Here is a 19,393-nt window from a genome sequence, read left to right as displayed (position 1 = left end):
TTGCTACCACTTGAAATTTGTAATAATCTTATATTTTTAAAATGTAGAATAGACTTTCATTTTAATGGTATTTGACTCTCAAAAGTGATTTTTATAACTTTCCAAACATTATTAAAATGGGATTCTACCTATATAAAAATAGATTTATTTTCAGTGCCTCATAAGCTTAATTCTAATTCAACCAAAATTATTATGAAAATTTTTCACTATTTGGAATAGTTTGAAATCATTAAAGACACCAACTCAATAATAAATGGACAGAAATATTAAATACATCTTATGAAAAACTAGTCCTCCCTTGGGGTAATTAAAGCAATCAAAACTCAGGTTATTAGTTTTTTCTATCTTTTAAATATATACTTTTAAATAATTAAAAACTATTTTAGGTCTCATTTTTATAATGCAAGCAAATTCCAAAGTATAGTTAATTATGTAAACAGTCACAATGCTATTCCATTTAAGCACTCCTTATTCATTCCCCCAAAAAATAGTTAATAAGTACCTTACTAAGTGCCAAGCACTTGTCTTTTCAAGGAGTTCAAAGTACTAAATATACATCATCTTACAAAATCCCACCAAGAAAGGGGGCAGCAATAATTTTCATTATTGCTGGGGAAACAAAACCCAGAAACTTGGGAGTTTGTGAGAGGGCTCAGACTAGAGACCTGGCTCCAAAATCTAAAATATTTATAAATAATAGTGTTAATGTACACTAATATAAACTATATTGCAACATATATATATATAATATGTATTTTAAATGAGGGGTTAAAAAAAAAAAGACTACCTCTGCCAAATGCTGTATTTGGAACATCAAGTGCATAAGGATCTTTTTCTAAAAGTTCAAATTTAAACTCTGTTTCAGTTAATCTGCAAATAAAGAACAAACATCTCTATGTTACTCATCCAAGAGAAGCACCCACATTTCAAGAAAAATGCTACTACCAAGTAAAAGCTACTCTTCGGTATCTCATTATCTGCATAGAAGAAACAAATCCTCTAAAATTATTCGAACCAAATATCTTTGTCTCCCACTGCTTATATATAACCAGGGTAACCAGTTTCTTGTTGCCTATGATAGTGATGTTTTGTTGAGGTCTGGAATTGTTTTGTTTCTTTTTTCAAAACAAGACTACCATTAGTACTATATTACAGAATCCAAATTTTCAAAATAGAAAAGTCCTCCAAGGTCAACCAGTTCAAGTCTATCATTTTACAACTAAGGAAACTGAGGCTAGGAGTTTAAATGATTTATTCAAAATTAAATTGCCAAGATTAAAACATAGGGTTCCTGGCCCTGAGTCATGTAAGCTTTCCACTATAATGTGACCCATATAATTTCAGTCATAACATAAAATTGGAAATCCCATGAACTCATCCTACTATTTTACCCCTGAACTTTTTATCTTAAAAACGTGATGTTTTAAAGAATCTTATTTCTAGTTCTTGAAGATCAGATCTGAAATAAAACATTTAATCATTTTATTTTAATTTCTGAGAGTACAAAAGACAAGCAAGAGGACTAAAACTAATATTGGATAATGTTAATAGTACCTTATGGCAAGAACTTATAACACATTGGGCAGACTGTCACCATATTCATAAGAAAGCATTTACTCAGCCGGGCGCGGTGGCTCATGCCTGTAATCCTAGCACTTTGGGAGGCCGAGGCGGGAGGATCGCTCGAGGTCAGGAGTTCGAGACCAGCCTGAGCAAGAGCGAGACCCCGTCTCTACTAAACATAGAAAGAAATGATCTGGACAGCTAAAAATATATATAGAAAAAAAAATTAGCCAGGCATGGTGGCGCATGCCTGTAATCCTAGCTACTTGGGAGGCTGAGACAGTAGGATTGCTTAAGCCCAGGAGTCTGAGGTTGCTGTGAACTAGGCTGATGCCATGGCACTCTAGCCCAGGCAACAGAAGAGACTCAGTCTCAAAAAAAAAAAAAAAAAAAAAAAGATGCAGATACTCTGAGCATTACTTTGTCAGAGAGATTCATCCTTTCTCATTCATCCATTTTTACCTCCCTTCACCTACACTGATTTTAAAAAAATTTAAAGATACACTTTTTACACAAGAATCTGTGAACAGTTTCCTTCGAGTGCCACTTCACTGGCCTCCCTAAGTACTTCAAATTAAAAAAACTTTTCGCTCCTAGTATAAGTAACAGATATTTCACAATGAGATATGCTAGATTTACTGCAAGTTTTCTTATTCATCCTTATAAAAGTATTATCTAATTAATAAAATAACAACTAACAATAAAAGTAATAACTAATCTAAAGTTTTTAAAGTGTTCCCACTAAGATACTTACTTTTGTCTGTTGTGAGCATTTTCTTTCCTTAAATCATTGAGGTTTCTTTCAGCAGTCCGAGCTGCCAACTTCAAGAAAATAATATATTTTTAAAATACATTTATACAAACTCAAAGCAAAAAATAAACATAAAAATCTCAATGATGGTATACAAATATCACAGTCACTTAAGTTAGTATCCATTTCAGTGAACTCAGTGTAAAGCATTTTAAATTTAGGGAATTATTTTAAAAGTGAATGAGTTTTATGAAAGCAGAAGACATACGCCGAAGGCTGGAATTTAATCGTGTACTTGCCAATGAATGTAGCTATCTTGATGTGAAATCAAGGGTTAGCATTTTTGGTGCTATAAATATCCAAATAACATGATAAGAACTATGTAACAGAATGCAAGCTTAGGGCAATGGAAATGAAGACTCCTGGTCATTATGCATGGCAGCATTGACCATGGAACAAGGTAATGATCTCTGGAGAGAAATCACTATAATTCTGTGAAACTATAAAGGTCTAAATAGCTTTATAGTATGCCAGTACAGGCCACTGTTTTAAATGGCTGAATATAATCAATGCATGTTGCTTGTCTATTAAGTACACAGAATTATATGGATCATATTCTTATAAGTCTTTTATATTTGTTTGATATTTTTATTTAATAAAATGAAACATTAAAAATTAAAGTATATATGTTATAGAAAACAAAGCTTACACTTTTAATAAGTACCAAGAACATGCAATATTCCCCAATAGTTGTGGGCAAAGGTTAAACTTGTATGGTATATTCCATGTTTCCCAGTCATTCTGTGGACTCTGAAGATTAGATGCAGTGGTGTGTGAAACAGCCTGGCCAAACTAATATAATCCACTAATAAACTAATGTAAGTTAACTTAGTCTACAATCACAATTTTTTACAAATAAAAGGAACTACACTATCAAATTTGTGTTCACTTAAAATTGTGAACTACACATTAGAACTGACTTTAACTGACCAAGAAATAAATTATTTAAATATTCACAAAAAATTAGCTTAAATATATTTTAGCACTATCAAAAAAGATTCCATGTGTAAATTTTTTCCAATATGTAATCTTATAATTAATTTTGCACTAACAAAAAAGAATGCTACACCAATAACAATTTCAGTTAGTAAAATATATTAATTCATTTAACTGTTAACAATGCAGAACCAAAATCATTTCTAAACATAAATGTATTCTACACAGAATATGTCTGCGTAGAAAATGTGTATTCTACACAGAATATGTCTACATAGTCTACACAGTATAACATATTTACTCTTAAGCATATGGCCCAAAAAAATCATAGTTAACTATCAATATTAAAAATATGTTACTATATATATATATAAATAAACTGATCACAAATAATTACAGACTTTTGAAAACTTACACCCAAAGCTTAAGTGAAACTAATTTCAGTGAATGAACACACTAATCTAAAACACTGTATTCAAATACTGAATACTTATAATATGCAAAATATTCTGTTAAGTGCAGGTGTTAAGAAAAAAGAAACAGTCCCTATCTTATGGAGCTTAAATCTTTTGATAAGGACAAATATAAATGACTACAGTAAAGAACAGAATAACCTGCCACAGGACACATGAAAATAAAGTACTACGTGAGTTCAAAGAAAGAAAAGATTAAATCTAACAGGATGCAACAAAGAAATGCTCAGCGGAGAAAGTACAATGGTAAAAATTAGACTTTTACTAGTATTAAGGTAAAAACTATAACAGTAAAAAAGTAGAAACTAACTAAATTTTATCAAATGAGAAAGGTTTTTATGAAGTATGAAAAACATTCACAGAAAAAGATCTATGATATATTAACAAAGCGAGTTATAAACAGTAAGATATGACAATTCCTTTTTTTTTAAAACATATATGCTTTCATGTCTACATGCATTCAAAAAAGTATGGGGTAAATGAAAGTTATATTGATGATTAATTCTTTATGCCTTTATGTGTGGTCTGAACTTTTTTAATAATGAGTACATATATATTATTTTTATAAAATCTAAAAAATATCTTTTCACTGAGACATAAAGGGTATGTTTCCTGCATGTTTTAAAGTCAATTTCATATTTACGAAACAAGAAACTCAACATACAGTAACAGAAAAAGTACAAGACTTAGAATCAGAATTTCAATCTCCACTTGTCACTCTCTAATCATATGGCCTTGGGCTGTTTCTTCATCTGTAAATCTGGAATAGTAATATTTACTTCACAGAGTTATTGAGTGAACTGAATTGAGTAATATATATAAAATGCCTTTAAGTACAGTGCCTAGAACACAAGAGATTTTAATAACCATCCTCTCCATCTCTAAAAAGTAATCTACATCTAAGTATTTAAAAAGTGATACAGAGTGGTAAAGAAGACTAAATTCATCTCCAAGCCCAACTTAAATCTTCACTTGAACCCTCAATATCAAAGCATACAGAATCGTAGAATTGGGAAGGACCTGGACATTCAACACATCTAATCTCTCATCCTGTGCTGGAATCTCCAGTCCAACATGCCTAAGAGACATCTACCAAGCTTCAGTATAACGATAATAGCACTTAAGATTTACTGTTTACTGTATATTAGGCACTTGGCAACAACCTTACATAAATTATCGCATTTAATCATCATAATAACTATATGAAATGGGTACTATTGATATCTCTATCTTATAGATAAGGAAACTGGTAGTAGGTGATAGAGCCGAGATACTAGCCAAGACAGGCTATTCACCCACTGTGCAAACTGTCTCCCCTTGAAGACTCCTAGTGACAGGTACTCCAAGGGCCAGCTATTACAATAGTCCTACATGTTTGAGAAGTCTTTCTTATAAGTAATCAAAATCTGCATCCTTATCGCTTCCTCACACAGTTAACTTCTCTGAAGCACAGACATACTCTTTCTCATAATGACCCTTTTCTCAATATGTATCAAGCAACTGAACACTGAGAATCAGACAACTATGTGACTTTTAGAACTAGATATCATTTAGTCCACTCCTATTGTTTTACAAATGAGCAGAGAGGCCCAGAGAATTTTAATATTTGTCCACAACTAAATTGGTGGCAATCCAGTGCCCTAAAACAATGAATCCATGAGTATCACATCACCTCCCCCAGAGAATATAAACTCCTTTCAAAGAAGCAATGTGCTGAAAGCAGAGAAGGAAAAATCAGATTTTGTGAATAACTGTGTTGTAACAAAGTATTTTGTTCACAAAAAACAGTTCATTACTGGTGAAATTTTTAAAAAGTGATTTTCTTCATTTTAAATGAGTAATCTACCTTTTGAAAGGAAAAAGCACAATTTGACAGAAGAACTTTAAGAAAATTTAAAACTTACCCAATTATCATGTGCTTTTTTCTCATGGGAAATAATCTGAAAAACAAAGTCATTAAAATACCACTGATAATTTTTTTTAAGTAAAAAGCATTCACATCCACCACTATGATTTTATTTTTTTAAGAGATGGGGTCTCGGCCGGGCGAGGTGGCTCACGCCTGTAATCCCAGCACTCTGGGAAGCCGAGGTGGGCGGATCGTTTGAGCTCAGGAGTTCGAGACCAGCCTGAGCAAGAGCGAGACCCCATCTCTACTAAAAAAAATAGAAAGAAATTATATGGACAGCTAAAAATATATATAGAAAAAATTAGCCGGGCATGGTGGTGCATGCCTGTAGTCCCAGCTACTCAGGAGGCTGAGACAGGAGGATCGCTTGAGCTCAGGAGTTTGAGGTTGCTGTGAGCTAGGCTGACGCCACGGCACTCACTCTAGCCTGGGCAACAGAGTGAGACTCTGTCTAAAAAAAAAAAAAAAAAAAAAGAGATGGGGTCTCACTCCGTCACTCAGGCTGTAGTGCAGTGGCGCAGTCAATTGCAGTCACTGTAACCTCCAACTCCTGGGCTCCAGTAATGCTCCTCCGCCTCAGCCTCCCAAGTAACTAGGACTACAGGCATGCACCACCACATCCAGCTAATTTTTAAATTTTTTGTAGAGACAGGGCTTGCTGTGTTGCTCAGGCTGGTCTCAAACTCCTGGCCTCTAGCCATTTATCCCCCTCAGCTTCCCAAAGTCCTCGAGATTAAAGTTGTGAGCCACCACGCCAGGCCTACCACTACAATTCAGTGTATAACTCATAAATTCAAAAATACCCCAAGCATCTGGAGTCAGTAAGCAACATTTTTAAAGCAAATTTTCATGTACACATGATCTACTCTATTACACTTTTAAAACAAAAACTGAATATATAGACAATTAAAATTTTTGTCTAGTAAGCTTCTACTTTATGCAATAATTAACTACAACAGGAGTTGCCCATTAACAGATAACTAACCTGACTAAGAGATCCCAAGCCTGATATATGTTAATTTATGCAACACAATCCACATTGCCAAAGCAGCAGGAGAAATGGCATCTTTAAACAAGATTTCTTAGCCTAGAATCTTTGTCTCCCTAGAAATGTTCCACAGCCACATGAAACACCTCAAGAGAAGTGTACAACTGGTCAAGTAATTACATTCCTGCATCATTTCAAACAAATCAGAATTGTTTTAAATTACAAACACAAAACACACACACACATACCTGCCCTTGATAAGAATGAATGGTTCTCTCCAATTCTTCTTCAAGATCTTTGGCTCGCTTTCTAAATGGAATAATTACTCTACTATTAACATTTCTTATAAGAAGAGATGACAGAACACATTCTCTACTAAAAAATATTAATTAAAACACCCAGAGTGCTCAATTTCATATAAAAAATAACTCCAGAACTCCACATATTAAGAAGTAATTACCTCTGAGAGGTCCTAAAGTATATTTTTTCCTACTCCAATTTCAACATTAATTATACCTTAAAAATACTACTACTTGGGTTTACCTAAACCAAAAGTCATGCAAAGATTTATATGGTGTATATATTTTTTTATTTTTAAGAAGCATGACCCTGGAAGATTTATTCAGATGTCTGTCTGTAATCTTAATAGAATTCTAGGAAATTAGAAAGCTTGTGAAGTAAAATGGTACTTATTACCTTTATGAGACTAACAGATAATTCCTTCTTTTGGATAAAACCCAAGCTTGGTCTTCTTAAGGTAAAATGAAGTTTCACAACTATTCGGGAATAGCTGTATCTTACCCCTTTTTCTCTCTAGGTTCCTCGGATCTATCAAGGATCGAACCAAGGTAAAAACTAGACTTAACAGTCTTATAAACACTTCTTCAGAATGCTAATTTTGGCTCACTCTTCCTTTTGTGGCATACCTGTTGATTTGTTAATATTGTATACATTCTTCCCAGTTTGAACCAAAAGGGAGAGACCTTGAAATTAATGTCTATTCATAAATTCCTTGACATTAACATAAAATAGGATTGTCCACATTCAATTGTGAGGGATTTAAAAAATCACACACCCCAAAGGGAAAACATTTTTCCTCTTTATATTTTCTGCATAACTGCATGATAGCAAGAAATCTAAATGAAAATTAATAAAACAAAGATGTTATTTATTTTCAGTTGATTTGTTATTTTTTCTGGTTTTCAGTTTTTAGATACCCTTCCCATCCCAAAAAGAAAGGAGGAAAATATCTCTAATACCTATAAGTCTCCAACTCTTCAGCTGCATGGCTGATCTTTTCATCTACTTTGGAAAGTTTCTCTTCTTTCTCTAACCGGTGATTTTCCTCTACTGTTAATTTCCTTAAAACAACAAATGTTTTAATTCTTTTAATGCATGTCATAAAATAATCCATTATATCTTTTTAACTGTATCAAAACTGGTGCTCCCCATAAAATTATTTTCATAATACCACTAAAAACATCACATGCAAGGAAACAAAAGTACCTGTATAAATATTCCTAGTGTAGAATTTAATACTATAAACTCAAATTGTAAAGCACTGTGTCTAAAACAGTGCTACAAATCTAATAATTTCAAGAGTTTTCTATATAAATTTATCAAAAATATATAATTATCAAAGATAAATAATAAAAACTATTATGACTATATATCATTTATTAAGCCTTCCTGTATAAAGAAGCATCACATTTGCTAGGCAAGAGGTCACCAACTATTGAACTGTGTTTCAGTAATTTTTAAATTGGTTGTTTTAAAAAGTTCTTAGGCCTCTAGGCTAGTTCACAAAAAAAAAAAAAAAAAAAAATTATAACGAACCCAAAGTAAATAATATTAGTAGCAGGGGTAGTATCAATCCTATTTACTACTTCCAGTTCTATTATTGATAATAAGAACAGGTAACTTATTGAGTCATTAGTATGTGCCAGAAATTGTTCTTAGGATTTTACATGTATTATCTTATTTAATTACTACAGCAGCTCTACAAGAAGGGTACTATTATTATTCTTATTTTACAAAAATTAAAATGAAGCACAGAAAAACTATTGACCAAGTCACAGAGCTTGCAAGTAGGGACTCCTTTCTACTATATTACCCAGGCTGTTGCACATCGTATTATCAACACTGGTCCCATAAGAAATATTTATTGAATGAACACCACAGAAAAACACATTTTGAAGTCCTAAATGGCTATTTCCCCTCCTTCATGAACTTCGGGAAGGAAACATGACAAACTATCAAAGAAGTCCTACAAGGCAGCAATAAATGTTTTTTATTCTACACACTATATTACCTATTGCTTAGAAAGCACTCCCCCAGGTCAATCATTTCATAGATGTTATAAGAAAATAAAAGTCTCCTTAGGAAAGCATAAAAGTGTAATGAGCATGGGCACAGAGGAGAGATGTGTTTTTACAGACTGTGTAGCTTGAAGAAATTCTTTGATACCCCTTCCCATTTGAAAGGTAAGGTCTGTGTACCTTCCCCTTGAATTTGGATGGGCCTATTAATGATGGAAATTACACTGTGAAAGGAACCTAATGATATGACAAGAACAATCACACCTTACTTCTCATATTTAAAGCAACACACCAAGCTTCTAAAGTCCTATCATTTCACTACTCTTCAATATTAAATTTAGAAAAGTGCAAGCAATGCAATATATCTCATGAAAAACATCAAGCTGGCAAGCATCTAGAAAATGAACCTAAATTATACTTTATGCAGGCAAGAATATAAATTTAACATTTTACTGGTACTATCAACTCTCTATATTCTACTCTGAAAAACAACCAGTGGTATAGTTCATTTAATTTGAGCAGCAAGGGGTTTAATTTAAATGTAAAAATGAAATATATGATATTTTAGGAATTTAAAGCATTTCAACCTAATGAATGAAATCACAATGCAAACACACAGCTAGGATACTACTCAGTTTTCCATCTTTGCTTTGAAAATCTAAAGAAAAAATCTTTTTTAAAAAAATTTTAGACATTACTCATTAAAATTTTATAACTTACCATATACTTTTTTTTCAAAAGATTACACTTAAAAGTATTTCTTTCACCTCAAATAATCTCTTTTATGTCTAAAATTTACTTTTAATATCTCTCATTGTAACTTAAAAAAAAAAGGGCCCAATCCTAGGTTTACTGACTAATTCCCCAAGGCCATGCTGCAACTCTTCCATTTAGTCAAGTTTATTCTCTCTCATACCCTGAGCAGTCCCAAATGGCCAAAAGTCCATAATAAATAGCAAGTTTTTAATTTTGAATTGAATCCAAAGCATGATTGAGATATAGAAGTTGGCAGTAAATGAGCCTAACCAACCACCCAGCATCCTGATCTCAATGGAACACTGTCTACCAGTTTCCAAACATATAAACAGATTCTCTTTATTTGGACTAGTTATGTTCTACAAAGTCACTACAAATCCTAAATTAGCAAATACTGGACCGTGGCTCCTTAAGGGTAATACAGAGTTAGGTTCTTGCTAGCCTCTGGTCACAACACTTTACCAACCAATTAATACATAAACTTGTTTTATATGTGCTTCAGTTTTAAAAACAACTTATTTAATACATATTGTTATCAACATTGAACTCACAGACAACAGCACTATAACTCACACCTAAATGAGGTTTATCTGCCACATGTATTTTCTCCATAAGACAAATCATAGCCTTCTTGTGCTTAGGAACACTAGACAGCAGTTCAGCACTATGCTTGCAGGCATTTTAAACAGCCAAATCACCAACAAAAAGCATAAAAATGTAAAAAACTTGGCACTAAATGTACTACAAAGGACACTTAGTTTACAGAATAAGAGCTGAAACAAGCCAGAGTGTAACCTTGTTTGACCTCAGCTGCCAATATGCACATTGGGCAACTCAAATTTTTCATCATCCTCAATATATCCATAAATGGCCACAAAAGCTCTGCAAGTATTGATTTGGGGGTTACAAATAAATTTTAGCAATCAGGTGAATGTGCAAAACACAATCTATAAATAATGAAGACCAAATGTAATGACTCTCACTCATTAAGTTCCTAAAAGGGCCTGAAAGTCTGTTACATTTTATTGCCCTTCATGATGAAAAACACGTGCTATGGTGGTATTTTATCATCTGGAGTCTCCAGATAGATATCACAAGGGTCTTCTATGTACTTACACATGTAGGCATCAGCATACACACGCACACACTCTTTCACTCCAATAGAATAGACAAATCATAGAGACAGGGGAATAAAGAGTGACTGCCAATGGTCACTAAAAGTCACTAAACATATTTATGCATATATTCAACAAATATTTACTGAAGAGCTATCACAATGCTGCACATAGTTTTAGGCACTAGGAATACAGAAGAAAATAAATTCTCTCATGAAGCTTACATTTAATGTGGGAAAGATAAAAAATAAAACCTATAAATCAGTCATCAGGACAATAAAAGCTATAATGAAAAATAAAGCAAGATAAGGGGATGAAGAGTGGTAGATATTACTTTAGAGTAGCCAGGGAAGGATTCTTGGAGGCAGCATTTTATCCTAGACCCAAATGTAATGAAGGATTGAGCCATGCAAATAAATAAGGGAACATTGTTCCAGGCAAAACGAATAAGTACAAAAAGCCCTGAGGTACAGATGTGCCTGGCATGCTAAAGATCATGAAGAAGGCCAGTGGGGCTGGAGGGTACTGAGGGAAAAAGAAAATAATAAGCTAAAACTGAAGAAGCAGCCGGGGGTCAAATCTTGTAGGGTTTTATAGCCCAAGATAAAATCTTTGGATTGGCCAGGCACAGTGGAGCACACCTGTAATCCTAGCACTCTGGGAGATTGAGGCGGGAGGATAGCTTCAGCTCAGGAGTTCAAGATCAGCCTAAGCAAGAGCAAGACCCCGGCTCTAGCAAAAACAGAAAAAATTAGCCAGGCATGGTGGGGCACACCTGTAGTCCCAGCTACTCAGAAGGGAGGAAGGGTGTTGAGGCAGGAGGATTCCTTGTGCCCAGGAGTTGGAGGTTGTAGTGACCTATGATGATGCTACTGCACTCCACCTGGGGCAACAAAGACTCTGTCTCAAAAAAACAAAAAAAGCTTTTGATTAAGTTCTGAGGGTGATATGAAGGCACTGGGAATTCCAAACAAGAAAGCGATAATACCCACAATTTTTATTTTAAGGGCATCCTACATAGCACAGAGAAAACACAGTGCAGGAGTTTAAGGGTGAAAAGAGGGAGGCCACTCATGAGGCTACTATAATAAATCATATACTAACTGATGATGGCCTGGACTGGAGTAGTAATATGGAATGTGTTAAAGTGGTCAGATTGAGGCTAGAGGAAAGCTTACAGGATTTGATGACAGAATGAATAGAGAGAGAAAAGAGAGAAGTCAAGAATGGCTTGAATAGCCACTCTGAGCAACTAGGTAAATGATATTGCCATTTATCAAGACAAGGAACACCTGGGCAGAAGCAATTTGCAAAGAAAGAAATCAGTTTTAGTACATCAGAGATATAAATAATGGATAGTTCAATCAAGTATGTCCACTCAGATTCTGTGATCTAGCCTGCCAATATTAGGACGCTTAAGGCAACAATTTATTGACTATTTACTAGATGTACTAGGAAATTCCAACACCATTTACAACATTCTCTTCCTTGGAAAAAAACTATTTCAAGATCGAATAACTTTCTTAAAAATAAACTGCTGAAATATAATCCAATCATAAATTAAGAACTTCCAATAATCATAAGAGCTGAATATGTAACATATACTTATAAAGCTATTTTATTTACCATTCAATGGAGTAATCAATATTTTTATTACCTGTGGAGTTTCATTTCATTTTCTTGATATAGTTCAGTCATTACTTTAAGTTTCTGTTGAAGCTTCTGTTTCTCACTTTCAAATTGTGCATTTTCTGACTGCAAAGATGCTTGTTCAGTCTGAAGATTTTTAATATGCTCTATAGGAATTTTTAAAAGTCATAATTGAAGTATTTTGAGTTGCACATTAACATTTCAGAAAGATAAAAATTTCTACAAATTATTAATAAAATCCAACAACAAAAAATTCTTTAAGATATTTTATCTAAATGCTTTATTATTTTTAATTGACACATAATTGGACATATCTTTGAGGTACAGTGTGATATTTTGATACATGTATACAATGTGTAATGATCAAATCAGAGTAATCAGCACATCCATCACCTCAAATATTTATCATTTCTTTGTGTTAGGAACATTCAAAATCCTTTCTTCTAGCTATTTGAAAATATGCAATAAATCACAGTTCACTGTAGTCACCCTATAGTGCTACAGAACATTAGAACTTATTCCTCCTATCTAGCTGTAATTTTGTATCCATTAACCATCCTCTCCTTATCTATCCCCCCACCTCCCTACCTTTCTCATAACTACTATTCCATGCTCTACTTCTAGGAAATCAACTTTTTTAGATTCCACACATAAGTGAGAACATGCAGTATTTATCTTTCTGTGCCTGGCTTATTTCACTTAACATAACTTCCTCCAGGCTCATCCATGTTGCTGCAAATGACAGGATTCCATTCTTGTTTATGGCTGAATGGTATTCCATTGTGTATGTTAGTATTTTAATTAAAGAGCTATATAAACTGTTCTAATTTTTATTATTATTTATTAAGATTCCCAAAACCTTCAACATTCTAATTCTACCATCTAATTTTCAGTCTAGGAGCTTAAAGCCAGTAAAGTTCTCAGGAAGGTTTTGGAGATCAGAGTTTTGAAGGGAGATATTTTAGTTCAACATTTCCTGTGAAACTACTTCCACATGATGAACAATGCCTGTTTTTACCTAATAAAAACTTTACCTCTCAATAACAAAGTTCTACCCAGCCTTCACTTTTAAACATAAATTTTGATATGTAAGTCAAACCAGAAATCTATATCTTCTGATAACAAATGTTCAAACATCCTTCAAGTTTATACCAGATCAAGACTAGAGAGAAAAATGCCAATTTAGCTTTGTTTCAACTGCCAAACTACCTAAAAGAATTATCTACAAAATGAAAATTAATAATTCTAAATAATTATGAATACTTCATAGCTCATATACTAATTCTTTTTTTAAAAACCTTCCCTTCTAACATAATAATCTCAACTCTAAACTCTAAAATTAAGGTACCAAGATAATGACCTCAACTTTGAATTCCTCTAAGACTTAAAGTACCATCTCCATAGCATGTGTCTGAATCACCACCACAAATCTTTTTTTTTTTGGAGACAGAGTCTCGCTCTGTTGCCCCGGCTAGAGTGCCCTGGTGTCAGCCTAGCTCACAGCAACCTCAAACTCCTGAGATCAAGCAATCCTTCTGCCTCAGCCTCCCGAGTAGCTGGGACTACAGGCATGTGCCACCGTGCCTGGCTAATTTTTCTATATATATTTTTAGCTGTCCATATAATTTCTTTCTATTTTTAGTAGAGACAGGGTCTCACTCTTGCTCAGGCTGGTCTCGAACTCCTGACCTTGAGCGATCCTCCCGCCTTGGCCTCCCAGAGTGGTAGGAGTACAGGCATCACAAATCTTAATAAAAGACAAAACTCACTCTTGCATAAAGTGGGCAGTTTCCAAAATAATATTAACAAACATGAATATTTTAGTAATTACATGCAGTGGTATGTAATTATTGGAAAACACCCATTAATTAAACTTACACACCAAAAGGACAGTTTAATTCATTAACATTAAATGATTAAATGCACAGGAAACTGTGCATATCTGTCCTTCCACAGAAATTTTTAAATCTATATCAGAAAAAAATGTATTGACCTAGGCTTTAAGCCATTGCCAAGAATAATCACTTAAAAAGGAAATTAATGTTGGGTATTATCTCTATTAAAATTGAATCATCCCTCTTATAAAAAAACCTATAAACCAACACTTAAAACTTTAATATATTTTTGTATTTCTATTCTATTTTGTTTCAAATTTTCTGTAAGTTAAAAGAGCACTATAAATGACTATTAAAAAGGGCAGAAAGAGTTTAGAAGAAAGCCTTCATCATCTTCTATGAATAGAAGATCAATTATAGAAATTTATCTTTCATGACACACTAAAAAAGAAAGTTGGCCGGGCGCGGTGGCTCCCGCCTGTAATCCTAGCACTCTGGGAGGCCGAGGTGGGCGGATCGTTTGAGCTCAGGAGTTCGAGACCAGCCTGAGCAAGAGCGAGACCCCACCTCTACTAAAAAATAGAAAGAAATTATATGGACAGCTATAAATATATATAGAAAAAATTAGCCGGGCATGGTGGCGCATGCCTGTAGTCCCAGCTACTCGGGAGGCTGAGACAGGAGGATCGCTTGAGCTCAGGAGTTTGAGGTTGCTGTGAGCTAGGCTGACGCCACGGCACTCACTCTAGCCTGGGCAACAGAGTGAGACTCTGTCTCAAAAAAAAAAGAAAAAAAAAAAAAAGAAAGTTAGGGCCAGGCATGGTGGCTTATGCCTGTTATCCTAACACTTTAGGAGGCCAAGGCAGGAGGATCACTCGAGGCCAGGAGTTCAAGACCAGCCTAGGCAACATAGCGAGACCCCATCTCCACAGAAAACAGTAATTTAAAAAAAAAAAAAAGAAAGAAAGAAAGATTTGGAAGAAGAGTAGCAGTAGACATAGGGTCTCCAAATATTAGTGTAAGAAAAAAAATAAAGATTTGCCCAGAAATTGTATTAAGGAATGGGGTAACTGGTGAGTAAATTCCTTACTACTCTGGCACTTTCTACACACATTTTTTCACTGAAAGTCTGTTAATATACTAAAAAACAGCTTCTTAAAAGCAAGCTTCATATCTTTTCTTCTGTGAATCTCGATGGCTTTTGATATTGTGCTTTAAATATAGCAACTTTTAAGTTAATACTAATGTTTTTCAAAATCCAATTACTAAAATTATCCAATTACCAAAATCATGTGAGTATGACGATAATTTTTTAATAACCTCCATCTTCAGTGGTTCAACCTTTCAAGACAATATTTTATTATAAATGTGGTTCACTTATTGTAGAAGTTTTTGAAAATAGATAAATAAAAAGAAAATTAAAATCTACCCATAATCCCCTATTCAAAGATAATCATTCTTGACATTTGAATATGTCCTTCCAGTCTTTTTTGATGCAAATGTACATGGTGAATTTGTTTACTTTTTTACAAAATGAGGCGTTATGTATCCTAACTTTAAAAAATTTCAAACACAGTAACAGATTTTATTGTTTTAGAAATATAAACACATAGCAAAATAAACATAAATATTTTCTTTCTTTCTCTCTTTTTTTTGGAGACAGGGTCTCACTTTGTTGCCCAGGCTAGAGTGCAGTGGCACAATCATAGTTCACTGTAACCTCAAATTCCTAGGCTCAAGCAATCTGCCTGCCTTAGCCTCCCAAGTAGCTGGGACTACAGGGATGCACCACCATGCCCAGATAGTTTTTTAATTTTTTTGTAGAGCTGGGGTCTCGCTATGTTATCCAGGCTGGCTCTGAACTCCTGGCCTCAGGCAATCCTCCTGCCTTGGCCTCCCAAAGTACTGGCATAACAGGCATGAGCCACCACATCCAGTCAGAAATGTTTTCAATAAAAACAAAAACTTCTACAGGTCTGACATCATTCCTATATGGCTAATCTGCTATGTATGTACATTAAAGGAGCAAACCACACTGCAAGTAGATCAACTCTGCAATTAACAAAGATTAAAAAAGTAAGTTTCAACTTGCTACTTTTTAACATCTAAAACCATATTAACTGTACAACAGGAACTCAAACAGTTTCATGTTCTCAAAAATAATTTTATTCTAATTTCACATAAATATGAAGGAAACTGATGACTTTACCAACAATGACAACAACAAATCAGGACTAATTTTTCACAAATAGCCAACAAAAGCAAAAGTGAAAAAAAATCAAATTGGATCTTCCTCAAATTAATTCAATTAATGGTACCACTCTCTATAAGGAGATATATTCACTTAGAAAAACTTTAAAAGTATTACCCACCTGTAAGTTCTTCCTTTGTTTTATCTACTTCAGATAATTGAGTGTAAATTTGGTTTCTTTCTCCTTCTAAGGTTTTTAAAGAAGCATTTAACTTTAAAGAATGGAAGAAGGAAAAAAGCAACATTAATTAGTTATATGTGGGGGGGGGAACCCTCACAATGCCACCCAAGTCTTTTGAAGCTAATATATCACTTTGATCAAATTATCACCTAGAAGGCAGAAACCAATAAGGGAGCTTCCATCTTAGAAGTCATCAATAGTTGTAAATCACAGAATAGACATAGAGAAAAGCAGTGAATGCTTTTCACTGGATGCTATTTTCATTCTATCTACTTTCAACACAAGTTTTGATTAAAGCAGGCTTCAAACTACATTACTAACATTTCACATAGATCAGGCAAGATCATGATACCACTACTAAGGTAGAAAAGAGAAGGAATAAACCAAAAGAAAATGAACCTAGTATTTACTTCTCAAAATAGGATGGGGGGCACAAAGGATAAGAAAATATTGAAACTAGAAGAAAAAGAAAGCATCAAGGATAGAGCAATCTTTCAGGTTATTAAAAATTGTACTTACAATAAATGGAAAAGCTATTTTTTTCCTTAAAATAACTACTGAATTGACTTTTCTCTGTGCCATATAGATAAATGAAGTATACTACTTTTTTTATTTATACAGTGCTTCATAGTATACAGACTTTTCCCTAATAGCATGTTCAATTCTTATTGGTAGCATTAACCGCAAGTGGTAGAATTATTAGCCATTTCAGAATTTCCAACACCAAAGTCAGAGAAGGAAAACTCTCTGTGTCTGCAAATGTATTTATTGTGTAACCAAAAAGTAAATGTGGTTTTAAAGTAGCAACATAATGTGTCTTTGAGAATGTATATATATTTTCAATCTGTTTTACCCTAACCATCCAAATGAATAAATCTGTGGTAGTCGACTGGCAAAAAAAAAAAGCAAGCATCAAGGGAAGTATGAGATAAAATATAAACATTTTATATAATTCCTTATCTGAAAAAATGAATGCAGAACTTGAAAATTTTTATTTTGACAAATTCTAAAAATTAACTATATGAATTTCTAAAGTTATTTTTAAAATAAAAAGCAATTGATAAAGAACATCTGATCCCTTCTTAAATATGCATATAAGGGAATAATAAAATGGACTTTTTAAATAGTTACTAAGGACACACAGGTTTAACTTGTGTTCTATTTCTTCCTCCATATTCTTTACAGTGATATAATAATGCAAACCTTAGCAGCATGAATCAGTTTCTTCAAAGTTCCTTTTGGCTGATTATCTACAGTGAAAAACAAAAGAGTAACGATGATTTGGGAAAACAAATCACACAACCAAATGATTTTATTAGTTCATTCAACCCAGCCAGGGCCTTACAGTCCCTCTTGCTACAATAAAAAATTTGGCATAAAGCAGAATAGCCTCGGACCTGTTCCCAAGAAGCTAAACAATAAAAGCACTGAAGTACCACATCATTTAACAAGGTTCTTGGGCACTAACTCCAAGAACAGAGTTACCATAAGGATTCAGTATTCACTTAAATACAGACCACAGTCTTAACTATTCTTGGATTCTTACAGCATCCAAAATATGAGTGAAATTATAACCCAAATTAAAATAACATGAGTTTTCTCTATTAGAAAAAGAATTATTTCTTATATGATAAAGCAGAAGTGAAAAAATACAAATAGGACTTTATATTATCAATATTTTGGGAATGTAATTTTCTTCCAACATATTAATACTATCTAGAAAAAAACTTTTTTAAAAAATCACACCTTTTCCTCCTTGACATATTTGTTAATTATACAAGAAGTCGGGGAGAGAAAAGAGAAAGGATATAAAGTCAGAACTACCACTGGATGAAAATGAGTGAAGGGTACATGGGACTTCTGTACTCTTTTTGCAACTTCCTATGAATCTATAATTATTTCAAAACAAAAAGTTTTTTCTTTTAAAGTCAAAGGAATTGATTTGAGAATATAGTAAGTAGCAATAGTGAACCTAACTTTTGCCAACTCCATACAACAACCAGCAAAGGGCAATAACAACTTAGATGGCCCAGATTAAAGTACTGTAATCATCTGGATCATCTGACTAAAGCAAAAAAAGTATCCTGAAGTATTCATTCATATAATACTCATTTTTCAAACTAGTCAACCATCCATTTCACTAGCTTACAATACAGAGAAAAACAGGCATTGAAATGATTATGCTGTAATTTTGAAAACTGCCATAATAAAGATATATATAATCTACAAAGAAAATAGAGGGGAAGGAGTCTGAAAGTCTGTCTGAGGAGCTGGAGAAAGATTTACTGAAAAGGCGGTATTGCAGCCAAAGCTAAACCATTAATATAAGAGATGGTGAGAGGTGAGTGTTGCAGACAGACAGAAAGTGCCAAAGTACAAGTGTATAAAGAACATGGTGCACATGGGGAACAAAAGGAAATAGAAGAGCTAGTCACCATTTTGGCAAAAGAGGATGAGTCATGACTTAATACCTAAGTGAGCACCATTTTCTGATTCACTCTTCATTTCTAATTCCAAGTTATCATCATCCATTATGTCTTCTCCAAGCACAGCAGCCCAATCTTTCATCTTTAGCAAGCGTTCAGTCAGAGACTTGACATTTAGCAA

General features: G+C 33.7%; 1 protein-coding gene across 11 annotated transcripts in view; it reads right to left on the bottom strand.

The window, feature by feature from the left end:
* The window catches only part of MIA2 (MIA SH3 domain ER export factor 2), a 102,659-nt gene that overhangs the window by 28,177 nt on the left and 55,089 nt on the right, over window positions 1–19,393 (bottom strand). For all 11 annotated transcript variants that reach the window (XM_069486667.1, XM_069486675.1, XM_069486683.1 and 8 more), the window contains 9 exons: window positions 19,258–19,378; window positions 17,990–18,036; window positions 16,727–16,817; window positions 12,527–12,665; window positions 7,940–8,041; window positions 6,929–6,989; window positions 5,688–5,723; window positions 2,318–2,385; window positions 788–870 (listed from right to left, as the gene is read on the bottom strand). In XM_069486667.1, the coding sequence (XP_069342768.1) occupies window positions 788–870; window positions 2,318–2,385; window positions 5,688–5,723; window positions 6,929–6,989; window positions 7,940–8,041; window positions 12,527–12,665; window positions 16,727–16,817; window positions 17,990–18,036; window positions 19,258–19,378 (748 nt within the window). The remainder of the gene's footprint in view (window positions 1–787; window positions 871–2,317; window positions 2,386–5,687; window positions 5,724–6,928; window positions 6,990–7,939; window positions 8,042–12,526; window positions 12,666–16,726; window positions 16,818–17,989; window positions 18,037–19,257; window positions 19,379–19,393) is intronic.

The sequence above is a fragment of the Eulemur rufifrons genome, chromosome 2 (assembly GCF_041146395.1).
Source record: "Eulemur rufifrons isolate Redbay chromosome 2, OSU_ERuf_1, whole genome shotgun sequence".
Classification (NCBI taxonomy): domain Eukaryota; kingdom Metazoa; phylum Chordata; class Mammalia; order Primates; family Lemuridae; genus Eulemur; species Eulemur rufifrons.
The sequence above is the reverse complement of the archived record's forward strand: the minus strand, read 5'-3'. Positions and strand labels throughout refer to the sequence as shown.